Source organism: Heterodontus francisci, chromosome 10 (genome assembly GCF_036365525.1).
Source record: "Heterodontus francisci isolate sHetFra1 chromosome 10, sHetFra1.hap1, whole genome shotgun sequence".
Lineage (NCBI taxonomy): Eukaryota > Metazoa > Chordata > Chondrichthyes > Heterodontiformes > Heterodontidae > Heterodontus > Heterodontus francisci.
The window spans coordinates 81410781-81428897 of NC_090380.1; the positions used below are offsets into that span (position 1 = coordinate 81410781).

General features: G+C 44.6%; 1 protein-coding gene across 1 annotated transcript in view; it reads left to right on the forward strand.

The window, feature by feature from the left end:
• Positions 1 to 18117, forward strand: part of LOC137374196 (ATPase MORC2-like) — a 69180-nt gene that overhangs the window by 24059 nt on the left and 27004 nt on the right. Inside the window, exons 6-14 of the mRNA XM_068039984.1 lie at positions 444 to 534; positions 1694 to 1802; positions 11708 to 11867; positions 14257 to 14393; positions 14843 to 15022; positions 15483 to 15564; positions 15780 to 15891; positions 17123 to 17248; positions 17811 to 17890. Of these exons, the coding sequence (XP_067896085.1) occupies positions 444 to 534; positions 1694 to 1802; positions 11708 to 11867; positions 14257 to 14393; positions 14843 to 15022; positions 15483 to 15564; positions 15780 to 15891; positions 17123 to 17248; positions 17811 to 17890 (1077 nt within the window). The remainder of the gene's footprint in view (positions 1 to 443; positions 535 to 1693; positions 1803 to 11707; positions 11868 to 14256; positions 14394 to 14842; positions 15023 to 15482; positions 15565 to 15779; positions 15892 to 17122; positions 17249 to 17810; positions 17891 to 18117) is intronic.

Below are 18117 nucleotides of genomic sequence, written 5' to 3' on the forward strand. Positions count from 1 at the left end.
TAGGTTCCAATAGGTTCCACAACTAATGTTAAACTGACAGGTTTGTTGTTACCTGATTTCTCCCTCCCTCCCTTACTTTTTAAATAGTGGAGTTACATTTGAAAGTTAAGAGGAGAAACTTATATTATTAACAGTAAATAATTATTTGTGCTAATGCTATTAACAAGTAGAATAAATCATCATCAGCACGACAGTCATGCTGAACAACAAATCCTCTACATATATGTGACTTTGGAAGTGCTTGATAACATTGGGCATAAAAGTCGAAAATGTTTCACTTTCCAGTGTATTACCTTGAAGAGCTATGATTGGTGTTATTGGTCTAGCAATCCTGGTGATTAAATAACAATGTCATGAATCCTCCACCAATATGCCAACTGTTTATTGTGTAGGATGTTAAACATTTGAAAATAGGACTATAACAATTTTTCTGCATTCCACAGACGAAGCAGCTGACATTATTCATTTAGGAAAATCTATAAAGAGGATTTCAGATTCCCAACTCATTGGACAGTATGGAAATGGATTGAAGTCGTGAGTTTCAGAGACAAGTTCGTCGTTAGTCTTGCAGAATAAAATAGTTCAGTTCTTTGAGATTGAATTTTATAGCAAAGAAAATGAAGTCAATGTCAACTTTTTCAGTTTAGTTTTGCTCTTTGGAACATGATTTTTCTGAGCTGCTGGGAACTGGAAGTCATAGTCATTACCGCACAGAAGGAGGCCATTTGGCTCAATGAGTCCATGCTGGCTCTCGGTAGAGCAGTCCAGTCAGTCCCATTCTCCTACTCTATCCCCATAGCCCTGGGTGGGCAATGAATGCAGAGGGGAGGGAAGTGTTCAAGGAGGTGGGTTGTTTTCGACCGGGGGCCGTCCACTGGCCACAGATTGCCCATGGAGGAGGCCCCTCCCACCCAAGCCCGCAGGGAGGTCACCTCGTTTTATCGGGCAACCTCCCTGCATGAAGGAGGCCCTGCCCACCATTGGCTTAATTCCAGTGGCGGCGGGAAGAGGCCCTTAAATGGCTGATAATAAGCTTCTTAAGGGCCTCAATTGGACTCAGAGTGGGAAGGCCATCATCGGCCTTTCCAGCGCCCGACTTGATTACGGTTCAATGGGAAGGCAACGGGCCCCCTGCCCTCCCTCCGCAATTCTATGGGCCCCCCGCCTCCCAGCCCGTCTCTGGGGGGCCCATTAAATCCAGCCCAGTATTCCAGATGTGACCTAACCCATCATTTTGCAAAGTCATCATGTGCTTTACTTTTGTATTCCGTAATTCCCAATATAAAAATCCCTTTTTTAATCTGTCTAGCAGCTTTAAGGATTTATGTTTCTACACACCCAGGTCCCTGTGCTCCCACGCTGCATTGAGAAATTCACCATTTAAAGTATATTCCTTTTTCTTTATTCTTGTTCACAAAATGTATTACATCACTAACTTTCTGTATTGAACTGTTAACCATTTATTTGCACATCATGAGACATATCTACTTTATCATTTACTAACACAATGAAGGTCATTCAGTTTCTGCAGATTTTTCTTAAGTTTGTGGACCAGCAGCCTAACAATATGCAGCACAAATAATTATGGCTATTCTATAACTTGTGTTAATTGATATCATATGAAGTAAATGCTGCATCTGTTTGGTCACCATCAGCCAGCCCTTTGAATCTACTTTTTATTTCTTTCTTGCAGTGGATCAATGAGAATAGGTATGGATTTCATTCTGTTTACCAAAAAAGACAATACCATGACCTGCATCCTTATGTCTCGAACATTTTATGAGAAAGAAGGTGTTGATGAGGTAAGAATTTCATTTTCTCATTTTTTTTTCTCAATTTGACCCCATAAGTGCTTTGTCAGTATCATGATTCATCCTGGATCTGGGAGAAGAGGAGAGTGTAGATCAAGTAGAATACCTACTTTCAAATCATAGTGTCCTTCATGCATTGTAGTTACTTGGCCAACCAAAGGATATGTTTTTGACATATTAAGCAGTTAATGAACAGTATTCAGAACAAACAGTATGCTTACAGTAGTTACAATCTTCATCAATCTTCTTAATGTCAAAACAACAAAGACACTCTTGTGCTACCCTTAAACATTAGATTGATCCATGAAATAAAGTCACTCACTTCTTACTCGGTGAACCAATACCATGGAACTTTGTTTTTCTGCTGCCTGTGAAAACTCTGGTGTAAAGTTAGCCATGGAGATATAATTCAAAATCCTTTTAAAAGATGGGAACGTTGGATTAGAATGTACAGTATTAGAAAAGTCCATTGAAGTCCATCTGAATGGTCTCATTATATTGAAACAAGGGAACATTGGAAAACTGTATTCCTCATAACTGTGTTAGATTGACCGCCATTCACTGTACTAAAACACAAACTGTTTGCAGTCCAAGTCTGATCTTCCTGTGGCTCAGTAGATTCAAACTGAATAATTTAACCATTTAAGAGTAGCAATGTAATCCAGGCACTACCTTTTTAAATAGATTCCCACCCAAGAACAGTGCCAACAGTGAAATGACACAACCAAGGCTCCTGAAGTACACTGCTCCGATATTTATGGGGAGGCAGGGGTGAGTGGACGTTTCGTGGTAGGTAAACCCTGAAATAAGGGTTCCCTCTGGTCCTGGTCAAACTTAATAGCAGGATCTCATAACTATTTTGGGACTCAGTTTCTGGGCTACAGCCAGCCTGATTGAGAGGCTGACTAGCCGTCAAGTGGATAGATTTATGGCACCTGGCCTCAGCCAGGGTGCATAAAGGAAGGGGAGAGAAATCGTGTGTTGAGAACAGGGAACACATCCGTGGAGGGATGCCCAGAGACATCGACGATCAGGATGGACTTGGTGAGGCGGTCAGAAGAGATCTTGGGGCAGTGTTCTGAGAAATCGAAGAGGCTAAAGAGGTAGGTCAGGGGTCAGAATGTTCAGGAGGTGTCTGGTGGGGGAGCAAGTGAAACACTCCTGCTCCTCTTGGCCTGCAAACAATCCTGGGGTTAAAAAAAAAAGAAAATGCGAAAAATACTCAGCAGGTGTTGAGAGAGAGAAACAGAGATAACGTTTCAGGTCGATGACCTTTTGTCAGACCTGGAAAAAGTTGGAACCTAATGGGTTTGAAGCAAGTACAAAGGTGGGGGGAGAACAGGAGTCTGTGATTGGCTGGGAGACAGGAGAGATTAAGTGACAAATGAGATGATGGTGCAAAGCAAAAGTGGGTGATAATGAGACAATTTAAGAATCAAAAGATGGGTCTAGAGGAGGTATAAATGGGAATAGCACAATCATAACCAACAAAATGGTGGCAGAGGTTATGATCTTAAATTGTTGAATTCAATATTGAGTCTGGAAGGCTGTAGAGTGCCTAATCGAAAATTGAGGAGCTGTTCCTCGAGTTTACATTGTGCTTCATTGGAACATCAGCATGGGAGGCCAAGGACAGAGAGCTGAGAGTGGGAGTGGGGCCAGAAAGGCACTTAACTGTTCCATGCAGTAGTCGTCTGCTCCCTTCAGTAGCTGGGTTTCGTGGAACATGGCAGCCGCCACCACGGGACCCACGCAGCGGGTGGCTACTTTACATATTAATGGCGGCCGCCCAACCCAACCCCCCAATCACATGGCGGGCGCGGCATTGGTGGCGCCATTCATGGCGTCACCTGATGCAGGAGCAGGTGCTGGCGCCATTTTTAAAAGGCTGCCAGGCCTACACACAGTACAACATAATGCAGAGTTTAGTTATGCACTAAATCATGCAGTGTTGCCCCCTTTCCACCACCACCCCCCCATATACTAAATAATGCAGAGTTATTCCCTTCCCCCCCTCGGTGGTATCAGCTTCTCCTGGACGGGAAAGTGAAGGCGCCTGAGTGCCGCACGACAAGCTCAAGATTGGAAACTGAAGGTAAGATCGCTGCGGATTTTTCTTTGTTCGTTCCTGGGATATAGACGTCGCTGGCTAGGCCAGCAATTATTGCCCATCCCTAATTGCCTTTGAGAAGATGGTGGTAAGCTGCTTTCTTCAACCGCTGCAGTCCATGTGGGGTAGATACACCCACAGTGCTGTTAGGAAGGGAGTTCCAGGATTTTGACCCAGTGACAGTGAAGGAACAGCGATATAGTTTCAAGTCAGGATGGTGTGTGACTTGGAGGGGAACCTGCAGGTGGTGGTGTTCCCATGCATTTGCTGCCCTTGTCCTTCTAGTTGGTAGAGGTCATGGGTTTGGAAGCTGCTGTCTAAGGAACCTTGGTGCGTTGCTGCAGTGCACCTTGTAGTAGGTACACAGTGCTGCCTCTCTGCATCTGTGTTAGAGGGAGTGAATGTTTGTAGATGGGGTACCAATCAAACGGGCTGCTTTGTCCTGGATGAAGTCAAGCTTCTTGAATGTTGTTGGAGCTGCACCCATCCAGGCAAGTGGAGAGTATTCCATCACCCTGCTGACTTGTGCCTTGTAGATGGTGGACAGGCTTTTGAGAGACAGGAGAAGAGTTACTCGCCACAGGATTCCTAGCCTCTGACCTGCTCTTGTAGCCACAGTATTTATATGGCTACTCCAGTTCAGTTTCTGGTCAATGGTAACTCCCAGGATGTTGATACTGGGAGATTCAGCGATCATAATGCCATTGAATGTCAAGGGGAGGTGGTTAGATTCTCTCTGATTGGGGATGGTCATTGCCTGGCACTTGTGTGGCGTGAATGTTACTTGCCACTTATCAGCCCAAGCCTGGATATTGTCCAGGTCTTGCTGCATTTCTACACGGACTGCTTCAGTATCTAAGGAGCCGCTAATGGTGCTGAACATTGTGCAATCATCAGCAAACATCCCCACTTCTGGCCTTATGATTGAAGGAAGGTTATTGATGAAGCAGCTGAAGATGGTTGTGCCGAGGACACGACCCTGAGGAACTCCTGCAGTGATGTCATGGAGCCGAGATGATTGACCTCCAACAACAACAACCATCTTCCTTTGCGCTAGGTCTGACTCCAGCCAGCGGAGGGTTTTCCCCCTGATTGCCATTGACTCCAGTTTGCTAGTGTTCATTGATGCCATACTCGGTCACATGCTGCATTGATGTCAAGGGCAGTCACTCTCGCCTCACCTCTTGAGTTCAGCTCTTTTGTCCATGTTTGAACCAAGTCTGTAATGAGGTCTGGAGCTGAGTGGCCCTGGCGGAAACCAAACTGAGCGTCAGTGAGTAGGTTATTGCTAAGCAAGTGCTGCTTGATAGCACTGTCGACGACACCTTCTGTCACTTTACTGATGATTGACAGTAGACTGACGGGGCGGTAATTGGCCGGGTTGGACTTGTTCTGCTATATATGTACATGACATATCTGGACAACTTTTCACATTGCCAGGTAGGTGCCAGTGTTGTAGCTGTACTGGAACAGCTTGTCTAGGGGCGCGGCAAGTTCTGGAGCACAGGTCTTCAGTACTATTGTCGGAATGTTGTCAGGGGCCCATAGCCTTTGCAGTATCTAGTGCCTTCTGTCATTTATTGATATCACGTGGAGTGAATTGAATTGGCTGAAGACTGACATCTGGATGCTGAGGCCGTCAGGAGGAGGCTGAGATGGATGATCGACTCAGCACTTCTGGCTGCAGATTGTTGAAGATGCTTCAGACTGGTCTTTTGCACAGATGTGCTGGGCTCCCCCATCATTGAGGATGGGGATATTTGTGGAGCCACCTCTGCCAGTTCATTGTTTAATTTTCCACCACCATTCACGACTGGATCTGGCAGGACTGCAGAGCTTAGATCTGATCCGTTGGCTATGGGATCGCTTAGCTCTGTCTATTGCATGCTGCTGTTGTGGGACAACTCAGTCACCACACGAGGAGACTTGAGTACAGGTTTCGATCATTTATTCAAGCATATGCAGGGAAAGACCATCTCGGGCAGTCCGAGATAGCACTCTGAGTTTATGCTCAAAGAAACAAACTTATATACTGTTCTTGTCACGCAGCATGGTCAAACAATGGATGATTGATCATACACTCTAATGAACACACCATTCTGGTCTATCAGTACTCATACCAGATGTCTCCAGCCTGAGTCCATTATCTCTTTGTTTTGCATTAAACAACATTCCACGGTTTGTTGATTGTGCGGTCTTGAGGAGACTCAGCTTCAACCTGCACTCCTTAATCCTGCCCTTTGCCCTAGCAGCTTGTCTGTTTCTTTTCTCAACCTGACTTAATTATATACTGCTGAGTTGCCTTTCCAATACATTGCTTATCTCTATTTAACCCCTTCACTGCTTACGCTGTTTGGCAGGCAAGTAGTCCTCGGTTGTAGCTTCACCGGGTTGACACCTCATTTTGAGGTATGCCTGCTGCTGCTCCTGGCATGCCCTCCTGCACTCTTCGTTGAACCAGGGTCAGTCCCCCGGCTTGATGGTAATGGTAGCGTGAGGGATATGCCGGGCCATGAGGTTACAGATTGTGGTTGAGTACAATTCTGCTGCTGCTGATGACCCACAGCAGCTCATGGATGCTCAGTTTTGCATTGCTAGATCTGTTTGAAATCTATCCCATTTCGCACAGTGATAGTGCCACACAACACGATGGAGGGTATCCTCAATGTGAAGGCAGGACTTCATCTCCACAAGGACTGTGTAGTGGTCACTCCTACCAATACTGTCATAGACAGAAGCATCTGCGGCAGGCAGATTGGTTAGGATGGAGTCAAGTATATTCTTTCCACATGTTGGTTCCCTCACCACCTGCCACAGACCCAGTCTAGAAGCTATGAGCTTTAGGACTCAGCCAGCTCGGTCAGTCGTAGTACTACCCGAGCAACTCTTGATGATGGACATTGAAGTCCCCCACCCAGAGTATATTTGAAGCCCTTGCCACCCTCTGTGTTTCCTCCAAGTACTGTTCAACATGGAGGAGTACTGATTCATGAGCTGAGGAGGAGCAGTAGGTGGTAATCAGCAGGAGGTTTCCTTGTCCATGTTTGACCTTATGCCATGAGACATCATGGGGTCTGGAGTTGTTGTTGCAGACTCCCAAGGCATCTCCCTCCCTACTGTATACCACTGTGTTGCCACCTCTGCTGGGTCTGTCCTGCTGGTGGGACAGGACATACCCAGGGATAGTAATGGTGATGGGACATTGTCTGTAAGGTATGATTTGGTGGTTATGACTATGTCAGGCTGCTGCTTGACTAGTCTGTGGGACAGCTCTCCCAACTTTGGCACAAGCCCCCAGTTGTTAGTAAGGAGGACTTTGCAAAGTTGACAGGGCTGGGTTTGCTGTTGTCATTTCGGTGCCTAGGTTGATGCCAGGTCATCCGTCCGCTTTCATTCCATATTGACTTCGTAGTGGTTAGATACAACTGAGTGGCTTGCTAGGCCATTGCAGAGGGCATTTAAGAGTCAACCACATTGCTGTTGGTTTGGAGTCATATGTAGGCCAGACCAGGTAAGGACGGCAGATTCCCTTCCCTAAAGGATATTCGTGAACCATTTAAATGAATGCACAGAATTAGTTACCATTTGAAAAGCAGGGTCCTGTTGCAGAGCGGCAGAAGTGACATAATGGAGACTTGCCGCCGCCCGGAAGATCAGGCCCGGCATTCCTGGCGTCGGGCTCTGCAGTGGCCACTGCCGCTTCGATTCTCCAGCCCCCCCGCCACGAAACTGGGAACAGGCTGGGAACAAAATCCAGCCCTATGGGAGGTTTTTATATAAGCGACAGGCATCTCAGCCACCTGCTGAAGAGCCAGTGAGAGACTCGCGTCACCTCCTTTGATGAAGACCCGCCACATTATGTGCCAATTAGGCACTTAAGTGGACAGTGGCGGGTCTTCCCCAGGATTAAGGACCCCAGCAATGGGAATCCCACTTGCTGAATGCTGCTGGCCAATCTGAGGCTGGCCGCTCTTTTACTGAGAAGTGCCACCACGGAGATAGTGGCTGCTACCAGTGGAGCACCCACCCGCGGCTTAGGATTGTTGAGGGACACAGGCTTCAGGTGAGTCATAGCTGGAGGGGGTTGGTTTCGCAGGTTGGGGGTTGCGGGGGAGGGGGTTTGGTCGTCAGCAAGGGCAGAGGGGTGTCTCCCCACCACTTACTGATGCCGGGTCCCTCGATGAGGAACTATGCTCTTGAATGACCTGCCCCAAACCCCCACCACCCCCGAGCCACCAAGCAACCCACACTGGTTTGCTTGGCATGCTCCCCACGTGGCGACAGGCCACCCACCTCTGGGCTAATACCAGCGGAGGTGGGATGTGGCCCTTAATTGGGCATTAGGCTGATGGAAAGACCTCTTGAATCCAACACCTCACCTGGGAGCAGTTGCCAGTTTTCCCAGCACAGTTCTGGAAACCCCGTTGTCCACAATTAAATGCAAAATGTTGAATAACGGCCATTTTAATATTTAAAGTTTCAACCTGCCTTCTTGGAGTAGGTTGGTGATGGGATTCTGACTTTTAACACTTTTCACCTGCCCCTCTCAAAACCTGTCCCAAACCCGTTGTTTGTGGTTAAAATTCTCCACTCAATCTGAGACTCACAGCCTCATTAAAATATTTAAATGAGGGACCTGCCTCCTGAGAGCTGGTTGGTCGCCTGTCACACCTTTGTTAAAGCCGTACGTCAGAGGGTTGGAGGCAGGTGGGGTTCGTGTTTGAAAGTTTTGAAGTTTTAACTGCCCACCTTACTCAAACTCACCTGTTTTGGGGAGGTTAAAATCACTCCCAATGCGTATATGCCATATGAAAATTTGCTGTATTATAGTGTGTATTGATATAACCTGCAGTAACAGCAAGCAGTTGATTTTAACATTACTTGTTCAGCAAGAAAGAATGTGGAAAAAATGATACAGACAAAAATGTATCTTTTTTGCTACACATCAAGAACTATTCTGTCCTTAGGCCAAATCAGATGGGGCTAATTTTCAGCTGGATCTGCAGTTCACTGATCCTGCAGGCTGAAATTAATGATATTAACAATTCTGTCTTCTGAGTAAGAATCTTCAACTTATGGCACCTCGTCTAAATTCAGAACTCAGTTAGGTATGAGGGAAGGTCTAATTGAGCTCAAGTTTCACACACTTCATATAAAAAACAAATGAAAGTACAAGAACTTACTGTTCCTGAAACTAATGGAACATTAAAGAGAGTGATGACAGCCATATTTACTTGAATAAAACTGTACTTTAAATTGTCCTGTAACAAATACTGCAGGCATTGTGAAATATAATGGACTTGAAAGTGGTGGAGAGAATAAGGAACCTTGCCACACATCCTTCAGAAACTTTGATCACATAATGATATTATTAGCCTGGTTATTCGATGTTTTATGCTGTTAAGGAGAAAGCTTGATTGGCACGGTTATTGAATCGCATCAATTTCTCAATCAGCTGAAGATATTCCAGGGCCCATTTTAATCCTACCAGCCTGACGGAAACAGGAGCTGGAATTTTACCGGGCAAATGGAGGGGATTTTACTGGCGGAAGCCAATTAGGAGGCTGCCACTGAGACCACTATCCAGTAAATGACAGTGACCTGCCTCTCCAGGGTTGGCAGCTCTTCAGCCTTGGCAGCGCCACCGAGGGAGGTGGCCGCTGCTAAGACTGCAGGGAGAAGGAGAGGGCGCCTCCATGTTGAGGCACCTTCAAAGAGCAGGTAAGAATTTTTTTTTTGTGTGCCAGGGCTAGGCAGTCAGGCCCCAGCGATCGAAGAGGCCAGCCCTCCAGGGGCAGTGTCGACAGAGCTGTGGGAACAGCCATTGCTGCTAGGGGACCCCTCCGTGGGACATGTAGCCTCCTGGAAGGAAGGACACCCTCTCCCCTGGGGAAGCTGCTGGGAGGCCGCCTTGCTGTACCTGGTGGTTTCCCACACGCGGGTGGATCAGCGGCTGCCGTTCCTACCTTTGGAAATACCAGTGGCGGTGGCAAGACATTGGGCTTCCCGCCCGACGCCTTCTACCACCACTTTACCAGTTCTCCCACCTCCCAACCCGTCTCCAGAGGGCTGGTAATATCCCATTCAGGGTTAAAATTAAACTAAAATGCCCCAGGTGACTTCTTCCTTCCCCACCTGCTTCATGTTTATCTCGCTGTTTTGAACAGGCAGCAAAGACTGTAGTGCACAGTGTCCTTTTAAGTTGAAGGTCAATGCTGGGGGGAGTCAGAGATCATGAGGCATTGAGGGAGTTGGAAATTGCAGGGAGTGTGGGGAAGTCAGAGTTTGCGGGAGTTGCAGATCGTGAGGGAGTGGGGGAAGTTGAAGATTGGGTGAGGGAGTTGGAGGTTGCAGGGATGGGGCTTGGCCGATCATGGGCATTGTAAAGAGGTTAGTTTATGGGCCTGGGGAAAACACTTATGCTCTTCCTGACCTACAAGCAGTTCTGTAAATGCATTTACCTCATAGATCTGTTTCTTCTCGTTTCTTTTACACGCAGTGTTTCTCAAGCCCCAGGAAACCCTGCCTCCATGGATTAAAAATAAAAATTCTATCAAAATGGAGGCACTCAGCTTCCTTTGAAAGCTTTCACTGACCAACCTGCCTCCTGAGAGCAGACTCAATCTGCCTCAGTTAAAACAAGAAGTGGGTAGGTTGGGGTCATGTTTGAGATCTTAAATAATTTTACTTCCCACCCATCCTTGGTGATTTAAAATTTCTCCCAGAAGTCGAGGAAAGCACTAAAACTATACCTATCATTCATTAAAAATAGTAGATGGTTCAGGATCGAATTCTCGACATTGGACCTACTTAAATCCTTACAGAGTCCAATGTTCCTTAACTCACTGGTCATACCTGTTGTGATATCGTATTAATGGAAATGTAAATCACTGAAGGAAGTGATGTCATACAGCATGTGAAATAGCAGGAATTGTGTTGATTCCGAGTAAGAGGTGCATGTAGAGCTCTCTTGTAACTTGTATATAGTATTGAGAGTCTTCAATAAAAAGAACCCAAAGTATTTGTACCATTCATTGGTGTGTGATTTATAAGTTTGTCTGATGAACCCAGTATCACAACAATACCAGCTTTCAATCTGCCACCAAGCTTTGGAAGCAGGGCCCAAGGAAACCATTGCCTCCATCCCCTTTGTATCTCTGGTGTTGTAAAGTGTGGGCAGAGACTTGGCCCCTTGCAAGATTGAGTCCAAACGGTATATCTGGGACTTCATATATCTGGCTGACAGCCTATTTCTGTGCTTTTCTTACACATACGCTGCCACTGGAGATGAAGTGGGAGCACACCATTAGGCTCGAGTAATTTCAGCTCCAGTGTCCATACACAATGTAAGCAAACATGTTGCTTCTCATGTTGCTTTTGCTATCATAATATGTTAAGCATACTTGCCTCATAAATTGGGATTCAGGATCTGGCAGATCTGGGATCTTTCCAGATGACAAAAGAAATTCAATGCAACAATGCAACTTGCAACTGAATCAGTTAACTTTCCTTATGGCACAGAACTGTTGGCACAATTTTGTTGTAAGGAAGAAAAATGCAAAATCTGTTTGCTATTCAAAATAATGTGTATATGCTGCAAAAAACAATCATTAACAACGTAACAGCATATTGGGTGCTTTCGGTGCCTATTTCATACTGATTTGACATATCAAAAGGGAAATGAACAGATGGAATGATTAGCAATAGTTTTACATGTAAGGATATAGAAATGTTTTGTGATTTTAGAAATACCTCTAATGGATGAGTTTTGCTTTTGATTTCCTAGGTGATCGTGCCTGTGCCATCCTGGTGTGTTGCAACAAAGGAACCCACAACGACTGACGAAAAGAAATTCTCTCTTGAAATTGCACTCATTCATAAATATTCTCCATTTAAGAAGGAGTTTGATGTGATGCAGCAGTTTAATAAAATTACAGGAGCAAGTGGTAAGAGCATCATGTACAATAAAATAAATCGCTACTAAATTATTCTGCAAAGTTCATACAAAAGTTTCCAATAGTTATCTTTTATATAATATATGGTATAAGAAGAACAGTGAGCTCCTTTGAAGTTCACTATCTGGAACCATACTGTAGGACTGTTTTCTTAAAAATATATATTTTTTAAATTCTGTATGAATGATAGTGATAGTAGTTCTTGGAATTTGTGCTTATGTTTATGATTTGATTAAAACTCCAGCAAAATTATTCCATTGCCTCAATCCATTCCCACCACTGTCAAAGCCCCTACAAAAATCTCATTATCCATTACAGTAAAATCCACTGGTTTCAAACAGTTCTATAATTTTGAACAGTTTGGTTAGATTCTCTCCTTGCCCTCTCTGCTCCAGTGAGTACAAACATAACAACAACTTGCATTAATATAGCGCCTTTAATGTAGCAAATATCCGATGGTACTTAACAAGAGCGATAAAACCATTTTTGACACTGAGTCACATCAAGACCAATGACCAAAATCTTGGTCGAAGAGGTATATTTGAAGGACAATCTTAAAGCAGGAAAGAAAGGAGGAGAATTTTCAAGTGGCAGTTTCAGAGCTTAAAGCCAAGGCAGTTGAAAGCATGGCCGACAATGGTGGAGCAATTTAAAATCGGGGATGCTCAAGAGACCAGAATTGGGGGAGTGCAGAGATCTTGAAGTCTTTTAGGGCTGGAGGAGATTACAGAGATGGGGAGGGTCGAGGCCATGGAGCGATTTGAAGATGAGGATGAGAATTTTAAAATTGAGGTGTTGTCAGACCAGGATTCAGTGAAGTTCAGAAAGCACAGTGGGTGAATAGACTTACAGCAATTTAAGCACAGGCGGCAGATTTTTGGATGAGCACAAGTTCAAGAAGCGTGGAAGATGAGAAGCTGGCTAGGAGAATATTGGAATAGTCAAGTCTAGAGGTAATAAAGGCATGATGAGGGTTTCAGCAGCAGATGAGCTGAGTCAGGCAATGTTATGAAAGTTGGTAATTCTTAATGGCCGGAAGCCCATGTATGGATCAGACACAATACCAAGGTTGTGCACAGTCTGGCTCAGCTTCAGACAGTTGCCAGGGATGGAAACGGTGACCAGGGAACAGAGTTTGTGGCAGGGACCAAAGGCAATGGCTTTATTTTTCCCAGTATTTAATTGGAGGAAATTTCTGCACATCCAACACAGCCTTACATTTTCCAGTTTGATATCTGTATATTTTCATCCTAATAAATTTCCATTAAGTCTTTTACATGACAGCAATATGGCCACTTAAGGGCCTCTTCTCTCTTCCACCTCAATTTTGTTGAAGGTGGGGGAGCCCGCCGCTGCATGGAGACACTGCTGGGTGAAACCTGGTAGCTTCCTAGCGGGGTGGGGGGTGGTCCCTCCTTTGAGGGAAATCTGTGGCCCCCAGAGGGCCCCCTGATGGTGATGGCCGACTCCACCCAGGAAGACCCTCCCCAACTTCACTAACACCTTCCCCACCCACAACCCTCCGCCGGGGCCTGCCTGAATGGCCTTGTAAGAAAGGGGACCCCTTTAAGAAATAATACTTCTCAGAGTAATATAGAATTCTTATCAAAACAGTAGGCATAGTCTAAAACAGACCCACAGAAGAGCTCTTTTTCTGCTCTCTCAAAAGAGACAGAGAAGCCGTTCCTAACACCAGGGTCATCACTGGTGTAAACAAGATAGAGGGAGAAGAGCTTGACATTCACAAGGGGGTTATACAGAAGCCACTAGACACCATAGATATTCCTAAGATGATATTAGGGAGTCTTTTAGTGCCTTGTGTACCTCTTATCTTTGTATCTATATCTAATGAAAGCCAATATTTGGCCTCCAGTATAAAGTAAACTGAAAGATGACCTCAAGCTGAGGTGATGGACAAGGGGGAGGTGGCAACCCCTGACATCGCGGGTAGCTATCCTGTATACATTGGTTAGAAGGGTTCGAACAAGTGATTGACATAGGATGAACCACCAGCCCCTAGAAATAAAGTATATAAACAGGTGCATGGAAGGTAAGTAGTCATTGTTTGAAGGACAGAAGGGGAGCTTCCCAAAGCTCAGCTTTGGCAGAGTGTTAGGCTTTTGTTAGCTCAGGAAGACTGAGGACCGAAGAGACCACCTACATCCCGCCTGCCTCATCTGTCGGAAGACTGCCAACACCATTCTGCCCCACTGTGTGATCTGGGATTGGTAATCCATTCAGTCTGTTACTGCTACTTAATATACATTATATTTAAACTGTTGCTTTTTAGTAAACTATTTTAAATCCTATTATGAGCTCGACCCCCCTTTTGGTATCTGTGACTCCCGAACCTAAATCTTACAGCCCCCCCACCCCCCAGTGGCCCTGACCTCACTTAGCTTTCCAAAGGTCGTCTTCACCCTGCTCTGCAGAGTCTCCTGCAGTACTGGCAGTGACCTCTGCTTCCACTGTCACTGCTGGTACAGCCAGCCCTCCAATTGGCTGGCAGCTCTGGAGGTGGGAGCAAGTCCCCTAAAGGGACAGTATCCTGATGGCCAGCAGTTAATTGGCTGCCCACTATGGAGTAGCAACAGCGGTCTGATGGAGGCCTGAGGCAGTATATTCCCCCATCCCCACTCCACTTCCAGCCCACCACTCGGACTCCCGTCGCCAGCATAAAATATGACACATGGTTTCTGGTATTGGTTGCCCAAAACTGCACACAGTACAACAACTGCAACCTAACTGATGTACAAACTAAACATCACCTCCCCTTGAGTTTTATTCAATGCCCCTTACATATCTATATGACTCAGAATCCAATTTGACCTTTAAATATTTTTTTTACATCTGCAGTGTAGCTTTTAGTGATCATCCCTATCTGCACACCTAACATCCTCTAATCTTGCATTTCATTGAAACTTTACGGTTTAGGGTATATTTCCATTACTTTTTTTCCCAAATAGTACTACTTCACATTTTCCTACCTTGAACTGCTTTTGCTGCGTATCTGCCACTCCCCTACTGGGCTAGATTTTACCAAGGCTCCCGAATCGGACTCCGTGGTGGGCCTGGAAGATCGTTCCGGCAGAGGCCCGCCTCAGATTCTGACGCCGGGAGGGCCGGACTCGATCTTCCTGGTGGTGGTGAGGCTCCGTGGCGGCCGCTTCACTGCGGGGCGAAGGGACCCGCATTACCATATGCAAATTAATAAAATCAATAAATTAACATGCACTTACCTAGGATCTTACGGGCCTGCCGCAATCTTCAGAACGGTGGCCAGAGCTCCTGCATCTTCAGTTCCCCATCTGGGGGAAGCAAGTGTGATACCGTTAGAGGGCGGTGGGGGGGAGTTAAGCTTTTTAGTGCAGGGGTGGGGAACGGGGTCAAATAATCATCAGTGTAGGAAATGGTGGTAAGGGATGAACTGCGAACTTTGTACAGTTTGGGGAGTGGTGGGGGGAAGGACATATTCCAAAGGTAAGTGTTTTGTGGGGGGGGGTGGGGAAGGGCAGATTTGTTATGGGGGGTGGGAAAACGGGGTAAGTATTTTATTCTGTACATTTTGGGGGTGGTATCGCTTTAAAAATTTTAATTCACTGGCAGGGATGGCTGCCCTTTATCAATGGCGCAGATGCCATTGCCGGCGCAGATGCCATTGCCGGCGCAGACAGCCTGCCCCCTCCGCGTGATTTACCCGGGGGGGGGGGGGGAGGATGCTGACTCAGGTATTTAAATGAGCCGCCATGCAGTACATCATGGCCCAGCATTTTTTTTCACCCACCACTGCTCCTGACAGCGGGTACTTAAAATCCAGCCCAACATGTATGTGGCTTCTGCATTTTTCCTCACAATTCGCTCAGAATAAAATTCATTCTTTTCATTAATGTATTTTCTTAACAGGTACTTTGGTTATTATCTACAACTTAAAATTGAATGATGATGGAGTACCTGAACTGGATATTGAAACAGACCCTTCTGATATACTACTGACAGGAATGATGGCAAGTGGAACGTAAGTTATAAAATGAAAAACATAAATACTTAACTAGTTTGTCAGCATTGAAATGTTATACTCAGTTTGAAATCAGCAGCCAGTTCATAAATGCAGAATAATGGCTACCTGTGATTCTGCTACACAGAGGACCCTAGATGAGTGATAGACGACTGGTAATAATTCATTTGAGGTTTTGATTGTCTTCAGCCAAAAATGAAGGTTGCTGGGTTTGTCAGCTGAAGCATGAAAATCAACTGGATACTGTGATAAATATTTACTATTCTTTGAATCACCTATTTTTGATATCTAATGACACATGAGCTTCAGTTTTCCTCATTGTTGCTGCTGATTTCAGGCAATCCTGGAGGCAGGGGGCTGTGGGTGTTGAGGTGGGGGGTGGGGTTATTGGGGGTAAGTGTGGTGATGGAGGAGAATCAGTTGGGGATCTGTTTTATCACTGCCAACATTTTCCACTGTACGTGCCAGCAGACATTGAATATTGAAAATAGGTGGGTATATTCAAAGTAGGTCCTAATAATGAAGTGACAACCTATGCCACGTTTTCCATCATTGTCAGTTACAACAATGGACGATTATAAACTTGTAATGCCAGCAGGTTACTGCCGTCCGGAATTGCCGAGGTTGCCAATGGAGAAGACTGAGGTAGGCAGGTAGGAAAGGCATAGCACTCAATATTCAGAGCAGCAGTCGGCACTAATTTGGAGACCCTCAATATCGATTATGTGCTGAGGGCAAGCTGTCCTTTATGGCAGATACTAGAGGATTAGCTGACTCCTTATAATGATTCTAGGCACTGAACATCAGTTAATCTTTCAAAAAATCTGCACAAGGCCTTCCTTTGCTTGCCTTCTTAATACTTCACTGCCATAAGGTCATGATGATTTGGCAGTATTGATGAATAGACAGTTAATGATGGAGAATTGTGGTTGCAAAATTACAGTGAGTATAATGATGAAGGTGTAAAATACATATGAATGTATCAATTCTGATATACAAGTCCTCCGAAAATAAAAGGTCAGGTTATTTAAGGTTCTGCATATTTTGTGTATTTGTATATGTTTACAACACAGCAGAAATAAATCAATGATCTTTTTAGTGGATTCTTTGTAAGTAGCCTATTGAAATGCATGACATTTTTAATAATGCAGAATTTCTATTTAATAGTGATTACATCACACAGTACTGTAATACAGAGATCAAAAATTATGTCAACAATGTCATGTTTCAGCCAACCAGAATGCTATTCCTTTAAAGCCTATGCTGCGATATTATACATTAACCCTCGTATGAAGATTTTTATCCAGGGACAGAAGGTTCACGCTAAACACCTTGCCTTTTCCTTGTATAGACCGAGGTAAGAAAATAATCTGCTAACATCACAATTTTAGAGCCCTTTTAAATAAAGTTCCTATTAAGGTTGAAATCCTAAAGCTTAATTATTTTTCAAGGAGAAGACTAAACTTGAGCTTTTTTGTTCCATAGCCAGGGACCAAAGATGCTCCAATTTGCTAATCATTCAAAACATGCTTCCAGTCTCCAAGAAAAAGTAATCCTCACTAATGACTATTTAATTCTCACTATTCTGTTTCCAGAATGTTTGCCTTTGTTTCCTTAATTTCATTTATGTATTAATTTGATATGCTTTGTAAAACACTTCATACACGTTCCATTTTTGCAAAATGTTTAACAAAAATAAGGAAGCAGTAAGATCTACATCATTTTCAGGAGATCTGTATCCATGCTGAGGCCCAGAATGAGCTGCTGACATAAAGATTTGAAGTACGTTTGCTTGCCAAAAATGTATCTGTGACCTTCACTAGAACTAAAATTCTATACAAACTAAGAATAACTAACATCAAAAAAGTGGCTGGATGAGTGGCTTGATGTTTAATTGACATTCATTGCTATCTCTGTAGGAAGTACACTTATATTTCCAAAGGGTTCAAAGTACGTGCTTCAAGAGAGGTGAAGGAGGCAGACCTTGCTGTTAAAATAGGTATGGATTAATGCTAAATGGATTCTTTCTGGAATAATTCCATCAGTAAACATCACAGACTAGCTCTGTTGATTTTAATGGGAGCCCAAGACATCCAAATTGGGAAAATCACTACCAAATGAATGACATTGTTCGCTAAATTTCATTTAATTTTAAGGTTAAATCACTGTGACCTATAAATAAAGATCAAATTACATCCTTGTCACTACTAACGATACTTATTCTAA